Below are 27,500 nucleotides of genomic sequence, written 5' to 3'. Positions count from 1 at the left end.
CAGCTTTGACTGATGAGATTGATGAGAAAGCCAAAGCCTCAAATAGGACCAACCCAATAACAATGTTGGGACCAGGAACACACACCTGATCAATGAACCTCCAGAGAACCCATACTGAGAACTTGGACAAGATGTTAAATTGAATTCCATGAACTTCAGCAACATCAGAAAAATTTAATCAGATGGCTTGTATTGTGATTTAGAGAATGAACTGTGATTGTTCTGGACGTTCTCAGGTTGGCTCTTGGTAGAACTGTCTCATTTACCATGTCCTATTAACAATGTCTGTTGATCCCTCATCATCTCAGTCTTCTGCACCAGAAAAAAGTCCTTGTTCTGGTACAGGAACAGTGTACTCAAGAGCCTTCATTTATGAGGAATGTGGGCCAGACCAACCAGAGTCTTCTGAGGGTTTATGGTCCAGACGTTACAATTCAACTATTCTGATGGTTAGACTCTGTTTCACACACAGACTCCAATAGAACTTTGGAGCAACTGAATGTTCCTGCAGATTCAGTGCATCGTCAGAGGTGACAGAACCATGGAGGATGGATGGATGGATGGATGGATGGATGGATGGATGGATGGATGGATAGGTGGATGGATGGATGGATGGATATGGATGGATGGATGGATGGATGGATGGATGGATGGATCCCAAGACCACTCAGACTGTAATTAATTTACTACTGCTACAAATAACAACAACACACACACACACACACACACACACACACACACACACACACACACACACACACACACACACACCTTTACACTGGACGTGGTTCATCAGGCAGCCTGTACTTTTGCTTGGTAGGATTTTGTTTCTCTTCACATTCACTCATGACATTTTACACATGCGGCTTTCAGACCTCAGGTTTCAGACCCTGATGATTCATGTGTCTGTGTGATTTATCAGATGATTCATTTATTTTCTATTCTGTTTTTTTTTACACGTGGGTTAGAATTTATTCAGCAGAAATCACCTGATTCAGTTTCACATCCATCAGTCATTTTTTTAATGATCTGTTTGTCCACATGGTTTCATTTGCAATAATTGTGTGTGATTTTATTTTTACTTAAATTTTCCGTTCGATTTGTTTATTATGCCGTTTTTCACACGTATTTCCATGTGATTCATTTTTGGAGGTTTCACTTTTATTTTCATGTTTTTACAGTAGATTGTGAATTTGTTTATTATTCATTTATTCTCCACCCTGTATTTATTTCCACATGCTAATTGCTCACGTGTACAGCAGCGGTTTCAGTCCTAACATGCGACTTTCTCGAATAAACACGTCTTTTTCGCAGGTGATGTTTGTGATTTTTTCATCTCTTTTGGCCTTTTGTCTTTCCACCATTCTTCATATATCAGGAGGATTAATTGTGGTTGTTCTGGACGTTCTCAGCTTGGCTCTTGGTAGATCTTTTCACCACGTCCTTGCTTGACAATGTCTGTAGATCCCTCATCATCTCGGTCTTCTGCTCCAGAAAAATGGCCGTGTTTGTTCTAGTACAGAAACCGTGCACTGCATTCGAGAAGAATGTGGACCACACCCACCGTTGGTCCACCAATCAGAGTCGCTCATTAAGCAATTTAAAAACTTTTGTTTCCGTGAGAACGGATGCTTCCTGTTTCCTGTTTGTGCTCGGAGAAGTTCTCTAATAAAAGTAATGAGAAACAGTTGAACGCTGTCATTTTGGGAAATCGGATAAATATCACCCTCACTGCTCTCAGCAGCGATCTCACCACGCACTTCTAATGAAGTGAGAAAGGGAAAGGTGAATGAAGTGTGTTCCACTCCATCACACTGCCAGCTCCTGCTGCGTGAACACACACACACACACACACACACACACACACACACACACACACACACACACACACACAGAGACTGAATTACCACATTCATCCTATTTGGTACTTAAAAAAATGTTCTTGAGTCACAAATTCACCTCAGACTTCATAATATCCTGAAGCACTGCTGAATTCTCGATTCTGATTGGCCAAAAGTTATCGATTCGTTTCTTCTAACTGTAAAATCAATCACAGGTGTATGTTCAGGAGAACTTGTTTGCAGGAAGTAACAGATTGAAAAGATTTTCTTCTAATGAGGTGCTCATGTAACATTTACTGGAAAGAGTCTCCACTGTCGGGTATGAACCCGTAACCTTCCGGAACATTTGTCACGTGACGATCTGTTCGTTTGTGTCCAGTCCTGGGTATAAGAGGAGGCAGGACGGGGGAACGGGACGTAGTTTGGTAAATAAAGTGAACTGGTGAGTGTGAAACGGATAAAATGCTCCAAAACACTTTATTACACTGTCTGTGATTTGTAGCGTCTCAATCATGACTGAATTTAAATTTATAAACACGTGCAAAACGTATGAACACAAAGCAATACGGCTTGGATACAGAAGACGGAGAACTGCTGAAAGGCTGCTTTGACTGTAGCACGGTTTAGAGGATGAAGATGAAGAGGACGAAGATGAAGAGGACGAAGATGAAGATGACATTTTATAGCATCTAATATTCATTAATGCTTTTAATTAATCTAACTGGGAAATGGCAGTTTAAGGCTCTGGGGTACTGATCGGAAGGTTGGGGGTTCAAGTCCCATTATTGCTCATTTGAAACTTTGGGGCCCTTGTGCAAGGCCCTCAACCCGTTGTGCTCCAGAGGTGCTGTATCATCTCTGAGAAAGTACGTCATTTATCTACGTTTCACACGATCGCCTTCAAAATATTCCCCTTGCACCGTAATGCAGCTCCCAGCGTTCTTCTGGGACGTGTCGTGGAATCTTCTTTTCGAAGCGTCTCAAGAATCTTCTGTGATTCGTCAAAACGTCAACCTTTCAGCCGCGTCTTTGAGAAGAGGACGAAGTCCGCAGGAGTCAAATCTGGTGAGTAGAGACGGTGCGGAAGTGAGATCGTGTCGTTCCTGGCGAGGAACGTGTGAGCACTCGGTGACGGGGTGCGCACGTGGATCAGAACAGCACATGTCGCACGTGCTCGTGATGTCTTTTAGCACACGGACTCATGAAAGCCGGTGCTCCCTGTGACTGTGCGTGTTAAACCAGCCTCAACCCTTTGTGATTCCACTCCGGAAAACGTGTTTTTTATTTCTGCACGAATACTTTTATATGATGCGTGTGCGTTTTATTGATTAAATCAACGCGCGCGATAGTGATGTGATTTGTGTTTTATCTTGTTTCGCCGCTTGACCGTTACACGCTGCAGACGCCGGGGGATGACGTCATCGCGTCGCTCGCGCTCGCGCTGCGCTGCCGCAGCGGTGCATTCTGGGCGTGCGACAAGATGGCGGCGCCCTTGCGCGAGTGCTGAGCAACAATCCGTATCGGCGAAGGGGAGAGAGATAGAACGAGAAAAAGGAAGAGAGTGGGAGAGGGGGAAAAAAGGAGAAGTAGACGTAAGAGAAGAAGAAGCAAAAGTGGAATAAAATCGATTTCGGCGCACTTTCGGGTTCACGGCGCCGGAAGAAGGAGGGGGAGGAGGAGAAGGAGGAGGAGACGCCGCGAGGGCTGCGTGCCGGAGCGTTGAGTCCCCGAGAGTCCGCGTGAATGAAACCGAAAATGACCATGACCATGGTGATGATGATGATGATGGTCATAGTAGAGCTGGGCCTGCGTCCGACCCGTTCCCCCTAACGAAGACCCGTCCTCACATACAATAAAGTGCACTTGTTTAAAAACTCGATATAAAAATCATTTTAATAAAAACAGCACCAGACGACCATCTTCGGATTTTTCTCGCGGCTCGTGCTTGAGATTGTGGACGCGGCCGTGTCTTTTGCAAGGTCTGGACACACACACACACACACACACACACACACACCGGCTCAGCTGTCATGATGTGCGGTTTAAAACGCGGCCCGAGTGTCTTCACTGCATGTGTGTGTGTGTGTGTGTGTGTGTTCTGCACGGTGTGCACAAAAGAAAATAAACACACTTTGCACCAGGGCTCATAGCACTTTTCAGGGGAAAGTAGCTTAAATGCGCTTTAAAAGTCGCTAGATGACGTCACTGGTTATGGTCAACGTCATCATTGTGCAGATCAGTACGTTTTCTTTTTGTCACTCCAAAACTCTGAGGCTCTATCAGGAGGTGTTTTGTTCCTCGTATACTCGGTTCAGAACGAGCACGTTTATTAGTCCAACCAAACGACGTTTCTGCTGCTTTAAAGCAGACACACAAATATTGTAAATAAACCGTGTTTACTCTCACATTACCATCAGGGAGGTGGGAGCTCAGTGGAGAAGGTATTGGACTCTGGATCGGAATGACACAAGTTGAAATCCCAGCACCGCCAATCTGCCGGGCCCTTGAGCAAGGCCCTTAACTCTCAAATGCTCAGTTGCTCTGGATGAGGGCATCTGCCAAATACCGTAAATGTAAAATAATAGTACAGTACAATAGCTGGCATCAAGTGATCAGACATGAAAAGTGTAGGTGAGATATGGAGGAGCTGAAGGTTGTTTAGGAATAGGAGATGGAGAACAGCTTGCACTTTCCCTCATGCCTGATGTTGATGGAGCTGAAGGATCATCAGCAGTAATGAGATGGATGAGACGGCTGGCATAAAAACCCAGACCTGCATCCTGCATCCAGAACTTTCTCTATGTTCTCCATCGCGTCTTTATTGGCCTCATTGGCACAGCAGACTTCACATGTTCCACGATCTTCTCATTGTTCTATAGAATTGTGGTGATGGTTAAACGATTCATGTTATAAGCGAGTGACGCTCATCAGGAGCATGTTATACCTTTGTAGCCCTCTGACAACGAATGCATTTTCAGGATCATATAATTTTTATCCGTTTCTCGTTATGTTCCATGTTGCAAAACTTCATGAAGCAAGTTCTTACAATGTAAGCTGGTGTTGGAGGTCACACGAGCTGGAACTGTTTTTCAGAAACCTCAGGAACAGTGTGAAGATCTACCTGAGGTTTATATAATGTACTGTGTGATTGTACTGTGTGTGTGTGTGTGTGTGTGGTATAGGAGCCTGATGAAGATGGACACGGAGCTGCTCCACTCGCCTGCCGTGGCGCTGTCAGAGGAAGACGAGGCCGATATGAGTGACTGGAACCTTCCTCTGGCCTTCATGAAGAAACGGCACCTAGAGAAGATCGAGGGTTCAAAAGCACTCGCACAGAGCTGGAGGATGAAGGACAGGGTGAGTGTGTGTGTGTGTGTGTGTGTGTGTGTGTGTGTGTGTGAGTGATCCTGCTCATGCTTTTTGGTTCTCTGATGTTTTGGAGTTTGTTCATGATGATGTCTGGAACAGTGGGTCAGTGGGTGGAGCTACATGACACTGTGGGCGTGGTTGTTTGTGAAGTAGGAGGGGCCTCAGTAAAGGGGGATGTAATAGATGAAGACATGAATGAAGGAATATGTGCATAGAGAGAGAGAGAGAGAGAGAGAGAGAGAGAGGGGGGGGGGAAGTCTGAGACAGAAGAAAGACAGAACAATGTAACACAACACAGTGACATGACAATACTGTGACATTGTGATATGATACAACAGCTACACAACGACGTGACAAAACATAATACAGCAGATTAAAGACACAATAAAGTGACATGACAATACAGCAGCTACACAACAATATGACACTGTATAGAAGCTACACAACAATATGACACTATATAAAAGCTACACAACTATATGACACTATACAGCAGCTACACAACAATGACACTATACAGCAGCTACACAACAATATGACACTGTATAGAAGCTACACAACAATATGACACTATACAGCAGCTACACAACAATATGACACTATACAGCAGCTTCACAGCAATATGACACTATACAGCAGCTACACAACAATATGACACTGTATAGAAGCTTCACAACAATATGACACTATACAGCAGCTACACAACAATATGACACTATACAGCAGCTTCACAGCAATATGACACTATACAGCAGCTTCACAACAATGACACTATACAGCAGCTACACAACAATATGACACTATACAGCAGCTACACAACAATATGACACTGTATAGAAGCTACACAACAATATGACACTATACAGCAGCTACACAACAATATGACACTGTATAGAAGCTACACAACAATATGACACTATATAAAAGCTACACAACTATGACACTATACAGCAGCTACACAACAATATGACACTATATAGCAGCTACACAACAATATGACACTGTATAGAAGCTACACAACAATGACACTGTATAGCAGCTTCACAACAATATGACACTGTATAGAAGCTACACAACAATATGACACTATATAGCAGCTTCACAACAATATGACACTGTATAGAAGCTTCACAACAATGACACTGTATAGAAGCTACACAACAATATGACACTATATAGAAGCTACACAACAATATGACACTATATAGAAGCTACACAACAATATGACACTATATAGCAGCTTCACAACAATATGACACTGTATAGCAGCTACACAACAATATGACACTATATAGCAGCTTCACAACAATATGACACTGTATAGAAGCTACACAACAATATGACACTATATAGAAGCTACACAACAATATGACACTATATAGAAGCTACACAACAATATGACACTATACAGCAGCTTCACAACAATATGACACTGTATAGAAGCTTCACAACAATGACACTGTATAGAAGCTACACAACAATATGACACTATATAGCAGCTTCACAACAATATGACACTGTATAGAAGCTTCACAACAATGACACTGTATAGAAGCTACACAACAATATGACACTATATAGCAGCTTCACAACAATATGACACTGTATAGAAGCTTCACAACAATGACACTGTATAGAAGCTACACAACAATATGACACTATATAGAAGCTACACAACAATATGACACTATATAGAAGCTACACAACAATATGACACTATATAGAAGCTACACAACAATATGACACTATACAGCAGCTACACAACAATTTGACACTGTATAGAAGCTTCACAACAATATGACACTGTATAGCAGCTACACAACAATATGACACTATATAGCAGCTACACAACATGACACTGTATAGAAGCTACGCAACAATATGACACTATACAGCAGCTACACAACAATATGACACTATACAGCAGCTACACAACAATATGACACTGTATAGCAGCTACACAACAATTACACTGTATAGCAGCTACACAACAATATGACACTATATAGCAGCTTCACAACAATATGACACTGTATAGCAGCTACACAACAATATGACACTATATAGCAGCTACACAACATGACACTGTATAGAAGCTACGCAACAATATGACACTATACAGCAGCTACACAACATGACACTATACAGCAGCTACACAACAATATGACACTGTATAGCAGCTACACAACAATGACACTATATAGCAGCTACACAACAATATGACACTGTATAGCAGCTACACAACAATGACACTATATAGCAGCTACACAACAATATGACACTGTATAGCAGCTTCACAACAATGACACTGTATAGAAGCTACCCAACAATATGACACTGTATAGCAGCTACACAACAATATGACACTATATAGCAGCTACACAACATGACACTGTATAGAAGCTACGCAACAATGACACTATACAGCAGCTACACAACAATATGACACTATACAGCAGCTACACAACAATATGACACTGTATAGCAGCTACACAACAATGACACTATAAAGCAGCTACACAACAATATGACACTGTATAGCAGCTACACAACAATGACACTGTATAGAAGCTACCCAACAATATGACACTGTATAGCAGCTATACAACAATATGACACTATATAGAAGCTACACAACAATATGACACTATATAGCAGCTACACAACAATATGACACTGTATAGAAGCTACACAACAATATGACACTGTATAGCAGCTACACAACAATGACACTATATAGAAGCTACACAACAATATGACACTATATATTAAGACTTTTCAGTCTGGCAGCATGAAAGCATCGTCTTCAGCATCAGTTACTGGCACACATGAATCACTTCCTGAGCTCCCGGAACACAATCAGTCGTCGATGATGATGTGCAGGACGAAGAGGAATAATTCCTCCGCCTTGATTTCCCATGATGCACATCATTTACAGCAACAACGAGGTGTGAGAGCTGGACGTTAAATCACAAGCAGGCCGTTACTGCCACGTCAATAACCGCCTTTGCACGCTGTCCGTAAAAACATAATCCTCGTGCACTCGCTAATCGTTACAGATGATCATCGCCTGAGTCCAGTTGACGGCGTGTTGCTATGGTGACAGCACTACTGCCAACCGTATGTTTGACTGTAATTCACACGAAAAGGAATATTAATTTCTTTTCAGGTCTTTTTTCCCCCATCCTTTTTCTTCTCTGTATTTTTCTTTGTCTTATTTTCACCCACCCTACCATGAGTGCTACAGTTTTGCAGTATATATGAAGGTGTGTGTGTGTGTGTGTGTGTGTGTGTGTGTGTGTGTGTGTGTGTGTGTGTATATATGTAAATGTTAACAGCTTGAATTTATTGCATTCTGGACAAATGGAATAATCAATGATCACTGAACAGTCGAGTTTATTGAACAATCAAACACCATCGATTGATTACGGTCGTTATAGTAACGTCTTATTAACAGAGACTGGTCAGTGTGCGGTCCACATAAACTGATTATTAAATAATATGGATTATAACATAGCGCCTACTCGGTAACATAATGTTTCTGTAACGCAATAACTGCTCTGTAAAGTAACAACGTTTTTGTGAAGTAATGACCACCCTGTACAGGTTTGTGTAATATAATGACGTTTCTCTGTTACACAATGACCGCTCTATAACATAATGACCGCTTTATATTGTAATGACTGCCCTGTTACATAATGACTGCTCTGTAATAACCACTCTGTTACATAATGACTGCTCTGTAAAGTAATGACTGCTCTGTTACATAATGACCACTCTGTTACATAATGACTGATCTGTAAAGTAATGACCGCTCTGTTGCATAATGACTTCTCTGTTACATTATAGACTGCTCTGTAGTGACTGCTCTGTTACATAATGACTGCTCTGTAAAGTAATGACCGCTCTGTTACATAATGACCACTTTGTTTTATAATGGCTGCTCTGTAAAGCCATGACCGCTCTGTTACATAATGACCGCTCTGTTACATAATGACCGCTCTGTAAAGTAATGACCGCTCTGTAACGTAATGACTGCTCTGTAAAGTAATGACCGCTCTGTTACATAATGACCGCTTTGTTATATAATGGCCGCTTTGTAAAGTAATGGCCGCTCTGTTACATAATGGCCGCTCTGTTGCATAATGACTGCTCTGTACAGTAATGTTCGCTCTGTAAAGTAATGGCCGCTCTGTAAATTAATGGCTGCTCTGTTACATAATGTCTGCTCTGTTACATAATGACCACTCTGTAATGATTGCTCTTTTACATAATTGGCCGCTCTGTTACATAATGACCGCTCTGTTACATAATGGCCGCTCTGTAAAGTACGGACCGCTCTGTAAAGTAATAACAGCTCTGTTACATAATGACCACTTTGTTACATAATGTCCGCTTTGTAATGACTGCTTTGTTACATAATGACTGCTCTGTAAAGTACTGACCGCTCTGTTACATAATGGCCACTCTGTTACATAATAGCCGCTCTGTAAAGTACTGACCGCTCTGTAAAGCAATGGCCGCTCTGTTACATAATGACGGCTCTGTTACAGTAAATATTTTGGCAGTTTATTGATAATTATATACTGTAGATTTCCTTAAAGTTTTTTACTTTTTTAAAAATATAAATGATAAAATGAAGCAGGATCGACGGCGTCTTGAGAAATAAGCTCTGGGTTTATGTGCAGAATTTCATGCTTTTACGTTGTGTGTGTTCCTCATTAACGTGACATTATTTTATCTGTGTGTGTGTGTGTGCGCGTGTGTGTGTGTGCGTGCACTGTGAGCTGAATCTTAATGTGAGATGTTACAGAGATTTGTGTGTGTGTTAATAGCTTTAATTTGGTACATGCAGAACAAAAGGAATAATCAAAAGGAATGATCTGAAACAGAAGGCAGAGAGAGAGAGAGAGAGAGAGAGAGAGTGAGTGAGAGTGCATGAAAGGAAGAAAGAGGTTTCTTATGAATCTTTATCATGTTGGGGATCATTGTGTGTAAACTCCGTATCCACTCTTCAGTAACAGCAAACAAGGATGAAACAAATGACTTCATAATGCATTTAAATAAATGATGAGAAGTAAAGAAACTGGAGGAAAGAAAGGAAACAGAGAGAGAGAGAGAGAGACCAGGGAAGGAAATGAAGGTAAAAATTTAAATAATAAAGACAGAATACACAAAGGAGCTGAAAGAAGGGATGAAAAACAGAGGAATAAAACCAAAAGAAATATCTGGGGGAGAAAAATCAGATAAATATAAAAATAAATGTGAACGAGGAAAGAAAGAAATGGTGGTAAAGAGCGAAGGAGCAACAGAACACACTCTCACTTCACACACACACACACACACACACACACACACACACACACACACACACACACACACACCCCACTGTAATGTATTGACTGTGATCATGAGCATGTGGTCATTACACAGGTATGAAGGAAGGAATTGAATGAAGAAATGGATGAAAAAGAAGGTGGGAATGAAGGGCTGCAACTAATAAATGAAGGAATGGAATGAGTGAGTGAATGAAGGAAGGGTGTAAGCAAATGAATAAAAGAAGAAAAGATGGAATGAATGAAGGAAAGAAGAAAGCAAATAAATGGAGAAGAAAGGAAGGAAGTGAATGGATGGATAGATAGATAAAAAGGTAGGGAATGAATGACTGCAATGAAGGAATGGAATGAATGAATAAATGTATTAATTAAAAAGAAAATGTGGAATGGAGGAAGAAAATAAACGAAGGAAGGAAGTGGATGGATAAATGGATGGATGCATGAAAAAGAAAAAGTGGGGAATGGAGGACAACAATGAAGGAATGAAATAAATTATTAAAATGAAGGAAGGAAGCAAAAGGATAAATTGATGAATAAAAAAAGAAGGAAGGAGTGGAAAGAGGGAACGCAATCAATTAAGGAATGGAATGAAACGAATAAATGAATGAATGGTGGAAGGGTGAAGGAGAGGAGTGATGGTGTTGGATGGAGAGATGAATAAAAGACTGCATGTATTTTATACACAAATGTAAAATTAGTTTTATAGAGTTATTTAGTTTTGTTGTTTTTTATTTATTTTTTAACACAGTTTGTATGACGGGTTGTGGCAAGATTGTCTCATGGACTCTCTCTGTGTGTGTGCGTGTGTGTGTGTGTGTGTGAGTGTGTGTGTGTGAGAGAGAGAGAGAGAGAGAGAGAGTTGCCATGCTGTTCAGATAAACGAGTGTGTTCTCTGCTCCTACGCGGCCCATAAAGTGACTATAAAACTAAAACATGCGGCGACGTGACGATGCGCCAAATGGACCATAATGGCTTTAAAACGCTTGTTGGTGTGTTTGTGTGTGTGTGTGTGTGTGTGTGTGTGTTTTCTCTTTGGTGAGACCTTTTTCTTTGCAGGTTTTACACTTATGTCGAGGTTGTCCATTTTAGTTTTCTGGAGCAGTGCCGCCATGGCAACAGCAGCTGTCAATCAAACACTCGCCACACAACTCTATCGTGTGTGTGTGTGTGTGTGTGTGTGTGTGTGTGTGTGTGTGTGTGTGTGTGTGTTTATTATATATATTCAAGTATAATATAATTTGTAAATGTTTTATTTTAAATAACACCTGACTGGTATATTTGTTTAATTATTTAATCCATTAGTTAATTAATTATTCATTTATCAGCTTTTGATCATCACAACTCATCTCTCTCTCTCAATCTCTCTCTCTCTCTCTCTCTCTCTCTCTCTCTCTCTCTCTCTGTAGATGAAGACGGTGAGTGTTGCACTCGTTCTCTGCCTGAATGTTGGAGTCGACCCTCCTGACGTGGTGAAGACGTCGCCCTGTGCCAGGCTGGAGTGCTGGATAGGTAACATCCTTTCATCCCTCCATCTGCCCATTTATTTCAGTTCCCCCCCCCCCCCCCCTTCGTTTTCTCTTTATGTGCTCGTCCATCCAAAAATCCATCCCTTCATCATCCCCATCACTGCTAAAACTGCTGACCGTTCATTTCTTCATCCTGTCCATCTGTCTATCCCTCCATCTTTCCATCACTTGTTAAGTCAGACTGATTGTCCAGGTTCCCTGATGGTCTATACATTGATTTTATGGTCTATCACTTCATCAATATATCAATCTGTTGCTCTGTTCATTACTCCTTTTATTACTCCTTTTCTCCATCCCTCAATCCTTCAATCCACAGTATGGTCACATGGTTTACATCCATCTGCAGTCTGGCTTTAAAACATCTGGTGTTCTTTTCGTTCACTCGTCCTCACATCCATCCACTCATCCATGACTGCTTCCATCTTTCCAATTTACAATCCATCCCTCCGTCCCTCCATTCCTTAATCCATTTATTGCCTCGTGTTTTGATCAGACATCCATCAATATATCATCTTCTGATCTAATAAACTGTTCTTTTGTTTATTCATCCATCCATCCATCCCTCCATCCATTTTCTACTCACTCATCTATCTGTCCATCCAGAAAAAACATATGTAAATATTCTTTCTATCCATCTTTTTATTTATTCATCTATCCACTTATTTTTTTTTCCATCCATCTGTCCATTCATTCACACATACATTTATACATCTTTTTATCCAATCTATTTATATTTCCATCTACTGTCCATATATGTCTCCTTTCCTGAATATATCCATCCATCTATTCAACATTCTATCCATCCATTCATGCCCAGTGTTTGAGTGTGTTGTGTTCCTTCAGTCAGGTTTTCTTTGTTTATTTTTTATCCTCAATTTTTTTTAAGTTTATGTAAAATCCTGTTTATGACTGATTTGTTACAGGAATGTAATAAACGATGATGTAATCAATATTAATATCTATCCTGACCCTGGTTATCTGTGTGATGGAATTAAAGTGTGTGTTTTCCTCGCTGTGGGCTTCAGTGTGCTGGGGGACTGTAATTAATCACACACTCGTTTGTTTGTTTATTCAGGAGTTTGATTTGTTTGTAGTTTTTTTCCTGCGAAACGTAACGACGTGTTAATTATCGTCTCGTCAAAGCCTCGGACTCTGCGCATAATTATCCGTGATGTGATCGATGCTGGTGAATTATACTGTATAATGTGTGCGTATTTTATTTGTCTCGCGTCCAGATCCTCTGTCGATGAGTCCGCAGAAGGCGCTGGAGACGATCGGAGCCAATCTGCAGAAACAGTACGAGAACTGGCAACCCAGGGTGAGTCCTCTGCTTTTCAAATCTAAATCTCATAATAATGTCAAATTGAATATGTTGAATTGGAATCGTGGTTCCAGGCTGAAACTCATTGTGACTGCTGGAAGGAATCATTTAGGAATTTACTGAATCAGATCAGTTATGAATTGATTCATTTCTGGATGAACTGTGGGGTTATACCCCTAATCACATGCAGCAGCTTCTAAACTGCCCCCAACCAACACACACACACACACACACACACACACACACACACACACACACACACACACACACACAAATCTCCTGAGATCAGAGTTGTTTTGTTAAACTCACTGTTGATTGATATTTCTTCACTCTCTCATATATATATATATATATATATATATATATATATATATATATATATATATATATATTTCTCTCTTTTCCTGCTCGTGTTCCAGCTGCTGCTCTGACGTTCGACTGTTTTCATTTTACTCGTTTATTGGCTTCAGTTCCAGCGTTCGATCGTCCTGCACGTGCAGCGCATATCCACACGCAAGCCTTCAAGCCAGAATTCACGATTTTTAACTAGAAAACACTTTTTTTTATTCTTCAAAGGGTTTATTGGATAATTTGAGATTTCAAACTTTATTTATAAAACTTTTTTTTTACTGTATGTTGATATTTAAGGGTCTTTCGAAAGTTATGTAAGAAAGAGAGACAGACGAAAGTTCACCAAGCAGAGATTCCTTTCTTTTCTTTCGTTTTCACTCACTGTGGGTGAACCCCAGCGTGAGTGCTGGAAAGGAAATCGCCGGGGTTCACCCACAGTCTCGCGGATCGGCGCCGAGACACCGATTTGTCTCATTAGCTGCAGGAGTTTCTTACCGCTCGTTCCGTCTGACTCCGCCCTCCACTCGCTCACCGCTTGCACGAGTTTGTGGTTTCTATGAATAATTAAAGATTTGTAGCGTCTGAAAATGTTCTTAAAAGTCGGTTTTAAAAGTCTTAAAAAATTGGATTGGATAAAGGTGCTCACTTCCGTTAAATGGTTCTGTATTGTGGGCGTGTCTCTAAATTTGTGGGCGTGTCTCTGTATTTTGAGTGTGTCTGCATGTTGGTGTCTCTGTGTAGTGGGCGTGGCTCAGGGTTGAGGGCATGTGTCTGTCTGATGGGTGTTCCTTAGGGTTGTGGGTGTGTCTTGCTTTGATGGGTGTGGCTCATTGTTGTGGCTGTAACTATGTTGTAGGTATGGCCATTGTTGTGGGCGTGTCTCTGTGTGATAGGCGTGGGTAGATGGGTAGTTTTGTAGTCTTATATTGTTTGACACTATTGTGGGCGTGGCATTTTTAGTGGGCGTGACTTTTTTTTAGGGCAGTTGAGAATAAAAGCAGTAGATGTTCTGTGATTTTGTTCTTTATTTCATTAAATTTCACACAAATAAAAATCAAAGCCCGGATCAGAATAATGGCGTGTTCCTTTATAAAGATTTTTTACGTGGAGAGCTCGTTTGTGAGCACGAAGAAGTCGAGGTGGTGGTGAGGTTGTAACTGCGCTAAACACACGACTTTGTTCCGATTTCTCACTTGGCTACGGATTGCTGTAATAAGAACAAACAACAGATTTACCATTAAATATTTATCAGACACTTTCAAAGCGAATTCCAGCAGAAACACAAATCAAAACCAGACACACAAACAAGTCCTGAAGATGCTGGGATTCAAACCCACAAACTCCCGGGTTAGTGAAGTGGAAATAAAGTCTTATTTATAATATTATTATTATTATTAAATAATTATTATTAAACACTGAACATTAGTCGTTCTTATTCAGGGTTACTGTCAGGAACAGAAAGAACGTTACAATGGTGACACACACACACACACACACACACACACACACACACACACAGGCACACACACACACACACAGAAATGCAGCAGGTGGGAATCGTGGACTTTTCAGAAACGCATTAGGTCTTTAAAAGCCCTGTGGCCCAAATCATTTCTTCTTCTTCTCTCTCTCTCTCTCTCTCTCTCTCTTACTCTCACTCTCCCTCGTTCTCTCTCTCTTTTTTTCTGCCCTCTGGTCAAATAGTTTTAATGAATTATTAATCATTTCAGTTCTGCTGTTATATTTCACTGATCAGAGTTTAAAACTTCTCCTCAGCACTGGAGGAGGAGGGAGAAAGGGAATGAGAGAGAGAGGAAAGAGAGAAAGAGTAAGGTAGAGTTATACAAGGACAGAGTAGAGATGGAGACATATGGAGAGAAATTATAGTTTATAAAACATGATTAGCAGAAAGAAGGAAAGAGAGAGAGAAGGAGAGATTGTAAGGAGAAATGGGAGAGAGATAGGAAGGGGGGAAAACTGGCATGAAAGACTAATCTGAGCAAGAGAGACTAAAAAAAGACAGGTGGAAAGAGTGAAAGAGAGGGATGAAGAAGTGACAAAATGCAAAAGATTGAAGGAGGATTAGAAAGAGAGAAAATTGAATAAAAGAAAGGAGAGAGTGATTCGAGCACAAATTGAGAGGGAGGAGAGAAAAGAGGACTAAGAAAAACAATAGAGGAGGATAAATAATATAGGAGAGGGAGTATAATGAAAAAGATGGAGTGAATAAGGGAATGGAGGCAGGGAGAAAAGAAACGAGAAGGAAAGAAAGAAAGAGAGAAAGAGAGAAAGACAAGTGATGTGATGTGATGGAGTGAATAAGGAAATGAAAAGAGAAAATATGGGGAATGAGGGACACTGAAAGAAAGAGAGAGGGATTGAAAGAGAAGGATTGTAAATGAGGGACAGGAAAGAACAGAATGAGATGGAGTGAATAGGAGAAAGAAGAGAGGGAAAAAAGATGAAAAAGTTAAATAAACTTCAGTGTGTAAATGATACATTGTTACTTTTATTTATTTATTCATTTCTATAAACCTGTATGATATTGGTGACATTAGGCTCTATGGCGTGTAGGGGTTAAGACACACACACACACACACACACACACACACACACACACACACACACACACACACACCTCCCTGCTGAATCGTCGCTCTCATTGAACATTTAATGCTCTCGTTGATTAGGATGTCACTAATCACTAATGGATCAATGATGGGTTTATCCTCTCTCTCTCTCTCTCTCTCTCTCTCTCTCTCTATCATTTACTACTTCCAGTTAACCTCCATGTTTCCCTTCCTCCCTCCACCCCCAGACTGTCCTGATTGGTTCGTTCCACTCAGCACCGGACGCGAGTCTCTCCCTCCAATCGATTTCTGTTCCGAAACCTTTTACGGCTCGACTTCGCTTCGATTATCACATATACTGATTTCCGTTCACGCGTGTCAACTCGTTAGTGAGAGAGAGAGAGAGAGAGAGAGAGAGAGAGAGAGAGAGAGAGAGAGATCTCACTAATGGCTTGGTCCTGTGAGTGGTTTTAATCAGACTCGGGACGGGAACTTGTCTGAAAATCGACAGATCGGGTTGAAGAAAAAGCCGCCTTGTCTTTCTTTTCCCCTCTTTAACAATTACCATTAGATCAATACTTTTTTCACACTTGTGTTTGTATTATTAAATAAAAAATTGGCCTTTTTCTATTATAATTCTTTTTTGAACGAGAGCGCAGAAGAAAAACAGAAGGAGAGAATAAAAGAAGTGAGAGAGAAAGTAGTAAGAATAGAATATGAGGTGGCTTTGAAGAAAAAAAAAGTCAAAAATCTGAAGAGGATGTAAAGGCAAGGTGTGATGGAGGATGTGGGATGGAGGGATAGAGTGAAAGTTCAGGAGGATGTCAGAGGAGCAGGATGAGAAGATGGAGTAAGTGGGAGGGCGGAAGCTTTTGGTTTCCTCCTTCGTCTGCTGGAGGGACGGGAGACACGCTGCGGTCTTTCCTGCAGCACCAGCCAGAAAATCAACCCACACACACACACACACACACACACACACATACACACACACATACGTGCACATACATTTACACATACACACATATGCACATACAAATAAATATACACTTATTCACACACGTGCACATACAAATATACACTTACACACACACACACACATGCGCAGATGTGCACATACAAATATACACTTACACACACACACGCACAGATGTGCACATACAAATAAATATATACTTACACACACACACATGCACATACAAATATACACTTTCACACGTACACGTAATCATTCTGATTGGTCGCCTGCTGTTGATTCGTTTTGTAGAACTGTAGAGCAGTAGAACAGGTTTTATATAAATGCCTTCGTCTGAAGGTTATCATTTCCATGGCAACGGCTCGTTCACACACATGGAATTAGAAAAAAATGGAGAGAAAGCGGTTTAATTATTATTAATGGAAGGAGTCTCCAGTGTCAGATTTGACGCTGTAGTGTGTTTCTACACTTTTCTGTGTAATGTAACGGTGCTTGGTTTTTCTTCACCTATGTGTTATCAAAAGAGAGAAAACAAGAGAGCCGGGTGAGGGGCAGGGCGTTTATAGCTGCTATAACATGAGGGAGAAGGTGGTTTGCATTACAATATACAATTAAACAATTAAAGAAACACTTAATTATTTTAATAAACGTTGAGAAAAATGGAAGACATGCATTTAAACAGAACAATCCAAAAATTAAAAATAAATAAAAAAAGACACTAAAATAAACAGCATGTGGTGTCTGTGTTTCCCTCTAGAGGTATAGCTCGTACTCTGTAACGCAACCTGGAAAAACTATCTGTATGGATTTTTGCTGATAGTGCCAGCATCCAACTATCAGTGCTAATTATCTAACAAAACTGATGAATCGGTCTGAAAATAAATACCTAAGGGTGCTGTTCTTGGAGAGCGATGTTCTTTCCGCTTCATCACACCTCGAATCACTTTGTTGCTCCAGGCACCGGACAATTCAACAAAACAGGACATGATGATGGGGATTTTTTTTTAAAGGAAAGGAAGTGATATGGGTCCAGGCCCAGCGTGAGATGGGGTTAGGTTTGATATCTGACTGTTTTCTTTACTAGACTTTTTTGTGGGGTTTTTTCCCACTATGCCATTCTGTACATCACGTTATAAAGAATTCTGAAGTTTCAATTGGGGAACTGATCAAAATAAAACTCTTTAACACCATACACATGTAAACACACACACACACACACACACACACACACACACACACACACAAATACACCCACACACTTATGCAAGAAGGTCACTCTGAAGTGATGGAGAAAAAGTTCCCTGATAATGAAGGATTCTGAAGAGAACAGGAGAGAAAGTCTCTATCTTTCTTTCATCTCTCATTTTCATTTCCTTTACCACTCATACGCTCTCTTTTTCTCTCTCCCTTCCTCCCTCTCTCTTATATGGTCTTGTGGACTCCATTAAGGCTGAGTAATTATTTGGCATGTTGAGCTCAGGATAAAGGTTCAGGCAGATGGAGAGATGGAGGATGTTGAACTTGCCGTGGAGATGAAAGAAAGAGCGATCGTGAGGGATAAAGGGAGGGATAGAGGGATGATTAATAACTGATGATGCTCTAAGCCGATTGTAAAGTCTTTATTGTCTTTGGCGTGGCGAGATGACGCACTGCTGACGGCTCTACGTACAAAACACTGAAGAGGCGAAGTGATTCGTGGAGGTCAGAAGAGGACGGGGAGATGGGTGAAGAAGTAATGAGTGATGGATGGATGGGGAGATATGGATCGAGGGATGTATAAACATAGTGGAAAATAAAATACAAATAAAAATAGAGTGAGAGATGGATTGAGGGATGGATAAGTGATGGATGATTCGAGGGGAAATGACAATGAATGAATGACTTAAGGAATGATTAGAGGCACGGACATAGAGGGAGGGATGGAGAGATTGAGTTTGATAAACGGATAATTAGATTAAGAAATATCGATATATTTAGAGAAAGATTAACAAATAGAAGAAGAAACATAGATGTAGTAAAGGATGGAGAGAGGGTTTGTTGAATGGACACATGTATTGAGTGATAGAGGGATGAGGAATGAGTCCCCTGTGCCAGTGTTGAAGTTAGTCCTTGTGTAATGAATGTATTAGGAAAGACTGAGAGATGGATGGAGGGATGGATAGACAGATGAAAAGATGGAAATATCAGACAAAGCGGATTTCCCTCTGCAGTGAAGCACTCCAGAATGTGTTATATTGCATGTCGTTGTGTTTCAGGTTGCACTGTCGTAAGTGACAGACGATGATATCACTGTTGCTGTGTGTGTGTGTGTGTGTGTGTGTGTGTGTGTGTGTGTGTGTGTGTGTGTGTGTGTGTGTGTGTGTGTGTGTGTGTGTGTGTGTGTGTGTGTGAGAGAGAGAGAGAGAGAGATTGGAGGGTCTGACAGGTGTTGATTGTGCAGCAGTGCGGTTGTTCCATCGTCACCTCAGCATTTGATAACAGAGCCATGACACGTGGGAAAAAAAGCTGAAAATCCAACGCTTCACTTTTGTTAGCTTAGCACGCTCAGTTAGCAGTATGTCTTTCACACTTTCACGTTCAGTCTTGGTGTTTGTGTAAAGGCTCCAATGAGCAAGATTTGAACTAATTGGCGTTCTCAAAAGGAGGTTTAACTTGCATTAAGCTAACTTAGCTACAGCTTCATTTACCCCAGGTCATCATCACTAGCTATGTATTCGTTACTTGTATTTAATTTAGGCAGCTAGTAATGATCTCCTGAGGTACTTTTATCCTCAGATATGTGAGCTAGCTCTAATCACCTTGAGAGGTCCTCACTAGCTAGTTTAATTTAATCTAACAGTTAATATGGCAAAAACTACCTCAGAATTAATACATCCAGAGCTTATTATTGTATTTAATATTTACTACTTTTACTTAACCTTGTAATAAAGCTAGTAATAAGGTCATTTTAATTATAGTTACCTGAGCGAATTTAATTTACCTAATGAGGTCTTTTCTAACTAGGTAAAAAAAATACAGTTAAGTTACCTCAGGAAGTTTAACTTGCTTACTAATTCAATTATACATGACACTTAGATAAGTTATGCTTATAGCAAACAATACCTCAAGAAAAATTACCTCAGAAGATTATGACTAGCTGACAAACTTACAGCTAAAGCAATTAACCCACTAAATCATTGCTAGCTTGCTGGCTTAAATGCGAATTAAGGTTAATATGACTAATATTCAAGAAAAGTTACCTCAGGAAAAAAGTTAGCTACATATTTATTACCTGTATTTTAGTAATAAACACTGATAATAATTTTTGTAGTTAAGTGAACTAGCTTAAAAGGTCCTTACTAACTTTCTAACTTAAACACAGCAAACAGTTACCTCAGGATTTTATTACTAGCTACATAAACATAAACCCGTATTTTAGAAATAAACTCCTGAAGTAATTTTAAGTTCTAGTTAAGTGAAATAGCTGGAAAGGTCATTACTAGCTTGCTAAATTGAATTTAGCTAACAGCTTTCTACATTTGGTTAGAAAATTAGCTTAGGAGATTCCTAACTTGCTTCCTAACAAAATTACAGTTAAAGCAATTATCCCAGTAAGTCATTGCTAGCAAGCTAACAGTTAATACGGCTAACAGTGACCTCAGGAAAGTTACCTCAGGAGGTTATTACTTGTTTGCTAACACAGTAGCGAGTAATAAATGTATGTATCCAGTTGGATTTTGTTAAAATGAAGTAATTGTGTCTTTACTTGTCCTTGTGGGCTTTTACTGGGGAAAGAAAATAACAAAAACCTGTGTTATTTTTTATGCTGTATTTTTTTCGTGATAATTAAATCAGAAAACTGTTGTGAAGTGTTTTGGCTCGTTCTGCTGGGGTCTGCGGCGCGGCGGCTTTTACCTTCTGCTGTTTGTCGACTCCATCTAGCGCTAAAGTCTCAAGGTCGTTTCAGTAATGCGTTTAGTGTCAGGGTTTTTCTTTGAGGAAAACCTCAACAGACTGTCTTTATGCCAGACTTATTTATTTCTCATGTCCCGACTTCCTGTCTGCTCTGTTTCAGCCATAAATTCTTTCAGAAAAACATATTTTATCTGTCAAGGTCGTAAACCTGAGAACTCGCTTCAGTAAAAAGCCTTAAGTTTCACAAAAGAGTTAGAAATCACCTGATAGAATCTTAAGAGATGTCCGTCCATCCGTCTGTCTGTTTTCTGTCCTTAGTTTTTGTTCATTCTATTCTTGGTAATATCGCATGCAATATTCATCTATCTAAAAATCTTTACCTGTATCTTTTCACATCACTTTTTCAGCATAATTGATCAAACTGACTAATAATTGTTAAAAGCCTACATTCATCATGTGACATACAATATTTTCTGCAAAATAAAAAAAATAAAAAAACGAACACACATAATACTAGTAACAGGTGTGTACATGAGCTTACAGGTGTGTACATGAGCTTACAGGTGTGTACATGAGCTTACAGGTGTGTACATGAGCTTACAGGTGTGTACACGAGCGTATAGGTGTGTACATGAGTTCACAGGCGTGTACTTGAGTGTACAGGTGTGTACAGGAGCGTACAGGTGTGTACATGAGCTTACAGGTGTGTACACGGGTGTGTACAGGAATGTACATGAGCGCACAGGTGTGTACATGAGCGCACAGGTGTGTACATGAGCTTACAGGTGTGTACAGGTGTGTACATGAGCTCACAGGTGTGTACATGAGTGTACAGGTGTGTACATGATTGTACAGGTGTGTACAGGAGCGTACAGGTGTGTACATGAGCTTACAGGTGTGTACACGAGCGCACAGGTGTGTACATGAGCGCACAGGTGTGTACATGAGTGTACAGGTGTGTACAGGAGTGCATGTGCATCATTGTTGTATTGTTAAATATCAGCCTGATTTATATATATATTTTTTTAAAACCAAAAAGGTCAAACTTGTATGATATTTATGCTGTCGATAGAGTTTGTATAGCATGTGTATCGTTGAAAGCATCCTCTGGAAACACACCTGGCATTTATCAGCCTGTCAGAAATCTGTGTTTTTATCGATGAGGCCTTTTCTTTACTCCTCCATCGATCAGGTTTTAAACGAGGTATCTGACATTGTGTGCGTTATTTTATCCCATCGGATGGAAACAGCCTTCTCCCTACACACACACACACACACACACACACACACACACACACACACACACACACACACACACACACACCTCCCATGACCACACACACATGTTAATGCAGGACATATGATCGATTTTCTATGCTTTCACTTATTACCACTCCTTGTATTATAAATATCTCTCGGTGTGAAAGCTCACACTCATCTAGACACGTCACACACTTCCCGTTCGTGACTCATGTTACCTGTCTTCAACTTTCCTGCCGTCGTTTTTTATTTTTACCTCATATTCAGTCCAGGATTTTATTAATTCCAGGTCTATTGCTCTCCAGCTGGCATTTTTATCCACGTTTCATTCAGTAGGAGGAGACGTGCGTTATTATATACGTGATCGCTGTAATGTTGAAGCGATCGTATTCGCTGCAGCTAAAATTCACCTCAGGAGGTCTTTATCAGCTCGCTCCCCAGAAATACAGCAAAAAGTTCCTCAAGAAAAATTAACTCAACATACATACGTCTAAAATTACCTCAGGATGTTATTGCTAGCTAGTTTGGCTAGCTATATTAAATATCAGAGGGTTTCTTTACTAAATAGCTAATTTAGTTATACATCATCTTTAATACAGCTAAAAATAACCGTAGTCAGTTATGACTAGCTAGATAATTTAAGTACAGCCGAGAAGTTACCTCAGTAGGGGTTTACTAGTTGGCTGGCTAAATTATGTCTAAAAGTACCTCAGTAAAATTGACCCCACGGTGTTATTACGAGCTAGCTAACCTAAATATATCTAAAATTACCTTAAGAAAAATTACTTCAACTTACATACGGCTAAGATTATCTCAGGATGTTATTACTAGCTAGCTAACGTAACTGCAGCTCATATTAGCCCATGAGGTTATTACAAGCTAGCTTTACTACACATAAAAAATTACCTCAGAATATTTTCTATTAATTATCTAATTTAGCTTAGCAGCATCTCCCTCCCACAGAAAGAGGAGTCATGTTTATCATATGATTAAATGTTTGTTGTTATGCTAACGCTAATATTTTCATCAGAGCACACAGGTTTACAGCGTAGCAGTGAGACCATGTGACTTTATTAAATTGTGATTCCCGCAAATTCCTTAATTCGCAAAATTTCAAACTTTATCTACGTTTAATACGCAGTGCAATGAGCAGACGTTCTGCGGGAGGATTATATAATCTGCACATGAGGCGTGTGCGTGTGTGCGTGTGTGTGCGTGTGAGAGACAATAAATGACAGAGTGTGTATGTATTATTGTATAATAGTACATCATGTCTGTGTCTTAGTGAGTTGTGGGGTGTGTGTGTGTGTGTGTGTGTGTGTGTGTGTGTGGGGTTGCACACTGACTGACACAAGTCCTCTTCATTCTGCAGCCAGTTACATAACACTCGCACTTAGTCACACACACGCACACACGCACGCACACACTTGTGCACAGACACACACTCACACATTGTCCTGCTGCTACTGACTCTGTGTGTGTGAAAGCAACAGACTGCAGTAAGATGTAGTGTAGATGCTTAGGCAGAGACGACTTCTACCAAGGCAGAGGCACCTCCTCTCCTGCTGTTTCTCACACACACACACACACACACACACACACACACACACACACACACACACACACACACACTCACATGCTGAATATAAATAAGAGTATATCAATTCCAATCTTTTTTTTTATGTCATAGTAAAAAAAAAAAAACGCTGCAGCAGAAGAGAATTGTATTTGTGAAATATAATTTTCCAGATTATTTGTGGATTACACCGAAGTCGGTGAGCGTTCCTGTTCCTGTATGCGCTCCTGTGATGTTCGATTCCACCTCGGACACAGTGATGCACCTGATGTTAAAAAATCCCTTGTTTATTAGTATTTAAAAGTGAATGCCGTGTGAGGAACGCTGGTGTGTATGGAATACTAGGTTGTGGGGATTGCTGAGGTGTGTGAACTGCTAATGTGATGGGAATGCAGAAGTAAGTAGATTGCTAGTGAGCAAAGCCACGGAATGTGTAAGGAATGCTCAGTGGTGAGGAATGCCGGAGTGTTAGAAATGCTGCAGTGTAAGTAATACTGAGGGATGGGGAAAACTGGAGTGTAAGGAATACTGAAAGATGGGAAACGCTGGAGAGTAAGTAACACTGAATCATGGAGAATTATGCAGTCTAAGGAATACGGTAGAGTTTGGGAATGCCGGAGTGTTAGGATTACTAAGTGTGGGGAATGTCGGCATGCAAGGAATACTGAATGGTGGGGAATGTCGGAGTGTATGGAATACTAAATGGTGGGAAATGACAGAGTGTAAGGAATACTGAATGGTGGGGAATGTCGGAGTGTAAGGAATACTGAAGGATGAGGAATGCTACAGTTTAAAGACTGTGTGAGGAATTGAAGACTAGTTAATTGGAGTGTACAGAATGATGAATGGTTGGGCATGCTGTGTTTGATCTCCCACAGGAGTGTGTCTCAAACGTTCTTTCTCCACTGAGATTTAGAACAAGACCATCCCCTCCGGTCGAATGTGTAAATTTCGACTCGGCCTTGTCCCAATCCTTCACTCAGTCTATCTCCACCTCTCTGTCTTTCTCCTTGTTCACTTTCAGCTCCAGGGAAAAGAGTGTTAAAGCTATCGTGCCCTGTTACCACGGAAACCAGCAACTTTTTTCTCACTCCCTCACAATAAACCTGGTGTGTGTGTGTGTATGTCGTGATTTGACTCATCGACTATTGTATGATGGTTATTTTTCTTCAGTGAGAGATTTCTCAGCTTTTCCTGCAGTAGTGTTACAGTAGGAAAGGTAACAGAGAGGCATTTTTATAGCCAAAAGCTCAAGAAATATGTAAATAAATAAATAAATATTATTTTTAGAAATCCTGCTGGTTTGTGAATAAATCTTACTATAAAATATACACTCAAAACTTTTACATAAAAAAGCCAAAACTTTGTTAAATAATTAATGATTTTTTTTGTTCAAATAGTTTGTTCATTCAGCTTGGTTTTATTATTTATTTATTTATTTTGTTTATTTATTTACATTTTTACAGGTTTTTTTTCCTTTTAATCTGGTGTTTTTTAAATTAGAATTTTAATGTACACATTTATTTTATATTTGTCATAGTGAAACCCATAAAGTAATAATTAGCTTTTTTCCCCCCATTATAACTGTAGCTAACTTAAACAGCAAAAATGAAAAAAATAAAAAAATAAATACTTATGATCAAACAAATTACCTCAAGTGCAGCAAAGAATTTGTTCTGGAGGTCATTACTGTCTAGTTAATTTAAAAACATCTAAAAAAATTTACCTCACAATGTTATTACTAGCTACTTAAATTATATATGACAAATTACCACAGCTTGCTAGCTGAAGTACAGCTTAAAATTAATTTGGCTAGCCAGCTAAGGCATATTTAATTTGGCAAGCTTAGATTATCTATGGGTTTTATTAATAGCTAACTATTTTGAATACAACTGAAATTACATCAACTAAGTTAGCTTACTTAACTTACTTAATACTAGCTCTCTAATGTAATATGACTAAAACTGCTTCAGTTCGCCAAGTTAAATACGGCAGAACTGACAATATATTGCTCAGGAGGTTCAGAAGGTTATTACAATCTAGATGTTTTAAATATGGTGAACATACTAGTTAAGCTTGCCAAATTTATCACAGCTGAAATATATACCCCAGAATGTTGCTAGCTAGCTAGCTTAAATATGACAAAATTTCCCTTGCTAACATAAGTACAGCAAAGAAGGATACAGAATCAGAATATTTAATTTCCCCTTAGGGAAATTGTTTATTGTTACAAGCCAGCTAACTTAAATAGGAAATTATGTTTACATGAGCTAGAAAAAGTACCTCAGGATGTTATTGCTTGAAACTGAAATATGAGTATAATTACACAAGTTCACAAAGTAAATATGGCAAAATTGACAAAGTATTACCTCAGGTGGTTATTTCAAACCTGCTTCATTTAAACATGTCAAAATGTCCCTCAGCTAGCTAACTTATTTACAGCAAAATATACACTCAGGATGTTATTAATAGCTTACTAACATGAGCTAAAAACTAGCTGAGGTCCTAAACTGTTTATTAATACTTAGCTAACGTAACAAATCACCGTCTCTTCCTGATGAATATCGTCGGATTTGCTGCTTTCGAAAGTAGCTTTATGGCACCATGTTTACTTAGCTAGCTGGTTTTATTAATATCGATTACAATCCTGTTCCCTGTTTGAAGTAATGTTTGTGTAATGACTGTGTTGTTGTCATTGTAGGAGTGTGTGTGTGTGTGTGTGTGTGTGTGTGTGTGTGTGTCTCACTTTTCGGCCGAGTTGATAAGGTCGTGTTGAAAAACACCTCGTATTAAAGTGCATTGCAGCGTCATAAAATGTAAATTGTGCTTTTATTCGGATCATAAACGTTCTCAGCATCGCAGTAATGTGTTGCATAAAAGCCAATGTCGGCTTTTTGTCATGAATTTTTAATCTTTCGTCTTTCTTAAATTATTTACTTGCTGTAACGACTCTCGCACCGTTTTTTTCCTCTTCGTCTTTCTGGAACGTGATGAACATCTCAGGGAGGAGAGAAGAGCGAGAGAAACGAGGGATTTTGTGAGGTGATACCTGCGAGAGAAAATCTGAGAGGGTGTAAAGTCTTGAGAGACTGAGGCTCTATGTAAAGCCTTTTCTCTCTTTCTCACACACACACACACACACACACACACACACACACACACACACACACACACACACACACAAACAGTACCTGAGAAACTTATCTCCCCATCCATCTCGCTATCCATCCATCCATCCATCCATCTATACTTTCCTCTCAAATAACACGTTCCACACTCAAGCTCGTCTCGTTCTTCTCGCTAATGTAATAACATCTCCATTTAAGCTCGGTCTAATCTCGTTCCACACTCGATCCGATAGCGGCCCAGCGTCTGGATCAGAACACAGCCGATAGCGTAACCCGTTAGCGTAAGACGATCGCGTCTCTCCGTTATCTTCTTTGTTCATTTCGATTTATTTCAATCGCCTTTTTAATGATCGTG

The 27,500-nt window shown here is 39.9% G+C and overlaps 1 protein-coding gene across 8 annotated transcripts in view; it reads left to right on the top strand.

Moving 5' to 3' along the window:
• The first annotated feature begins 3,287 nt into the window (after window positions 1-3,287).
• The window catches only part of rptor (regulatory associated protein of MTOR, complex 1), a 67,469-nt gene continuing 43,256 nt past the window's right edge, over window positions 3,288-27,500 (top strand). For 7 of the 8 annotated variants that reach the window (XM_046838169.1, XM_046838031.1, XM_046837793.1 and 4 more), the window contains exons 1-4: window positions 3,289-3,820; window positions 5,024-5,198; window positions 11,953-12,055; window positions 13,308-13,390. In XM_046838169.1, the coding sequence (XP_046694125.1) occupies window positions 5,031-5,198; window positions 11,953-12,055; window positions 13,308-13,390 (354 nt within the window). In that variant the 5' untranslated portion in view covers window positions 3,289-3,820; window positions 5,024-5,030. Of the gene's footprint in view, window positions 3,821-5,023; window positions 5,199-11,952; window positions 12,056-13,307; window positions 13,391-27,500 lie in introns of all 8 variants that reach the window. The other variant, XM_046837869.1, reaches the window with a different exon arrangement.

Source organism: Silurus meridionalis, chromosome 1 (genome assembly GCF_014805685.1).
Source record: "Silurus meridionalis isolate SWU-2019-XX chromosome 1, ASM1480568v1, whole genome shotgun sequence".
Taxonomy (NCBI): domain Eukaryota; kingdom Metazoa; phylum Chordata; class Actinopteri; order Siluriformes; family Siluridae; genus Silurus; species Silurus meridionalis.
Note: the sequence above shows the minus strand (reverse complement) of the source record. Positions and strands in the feature narration are given on the sequence as shown.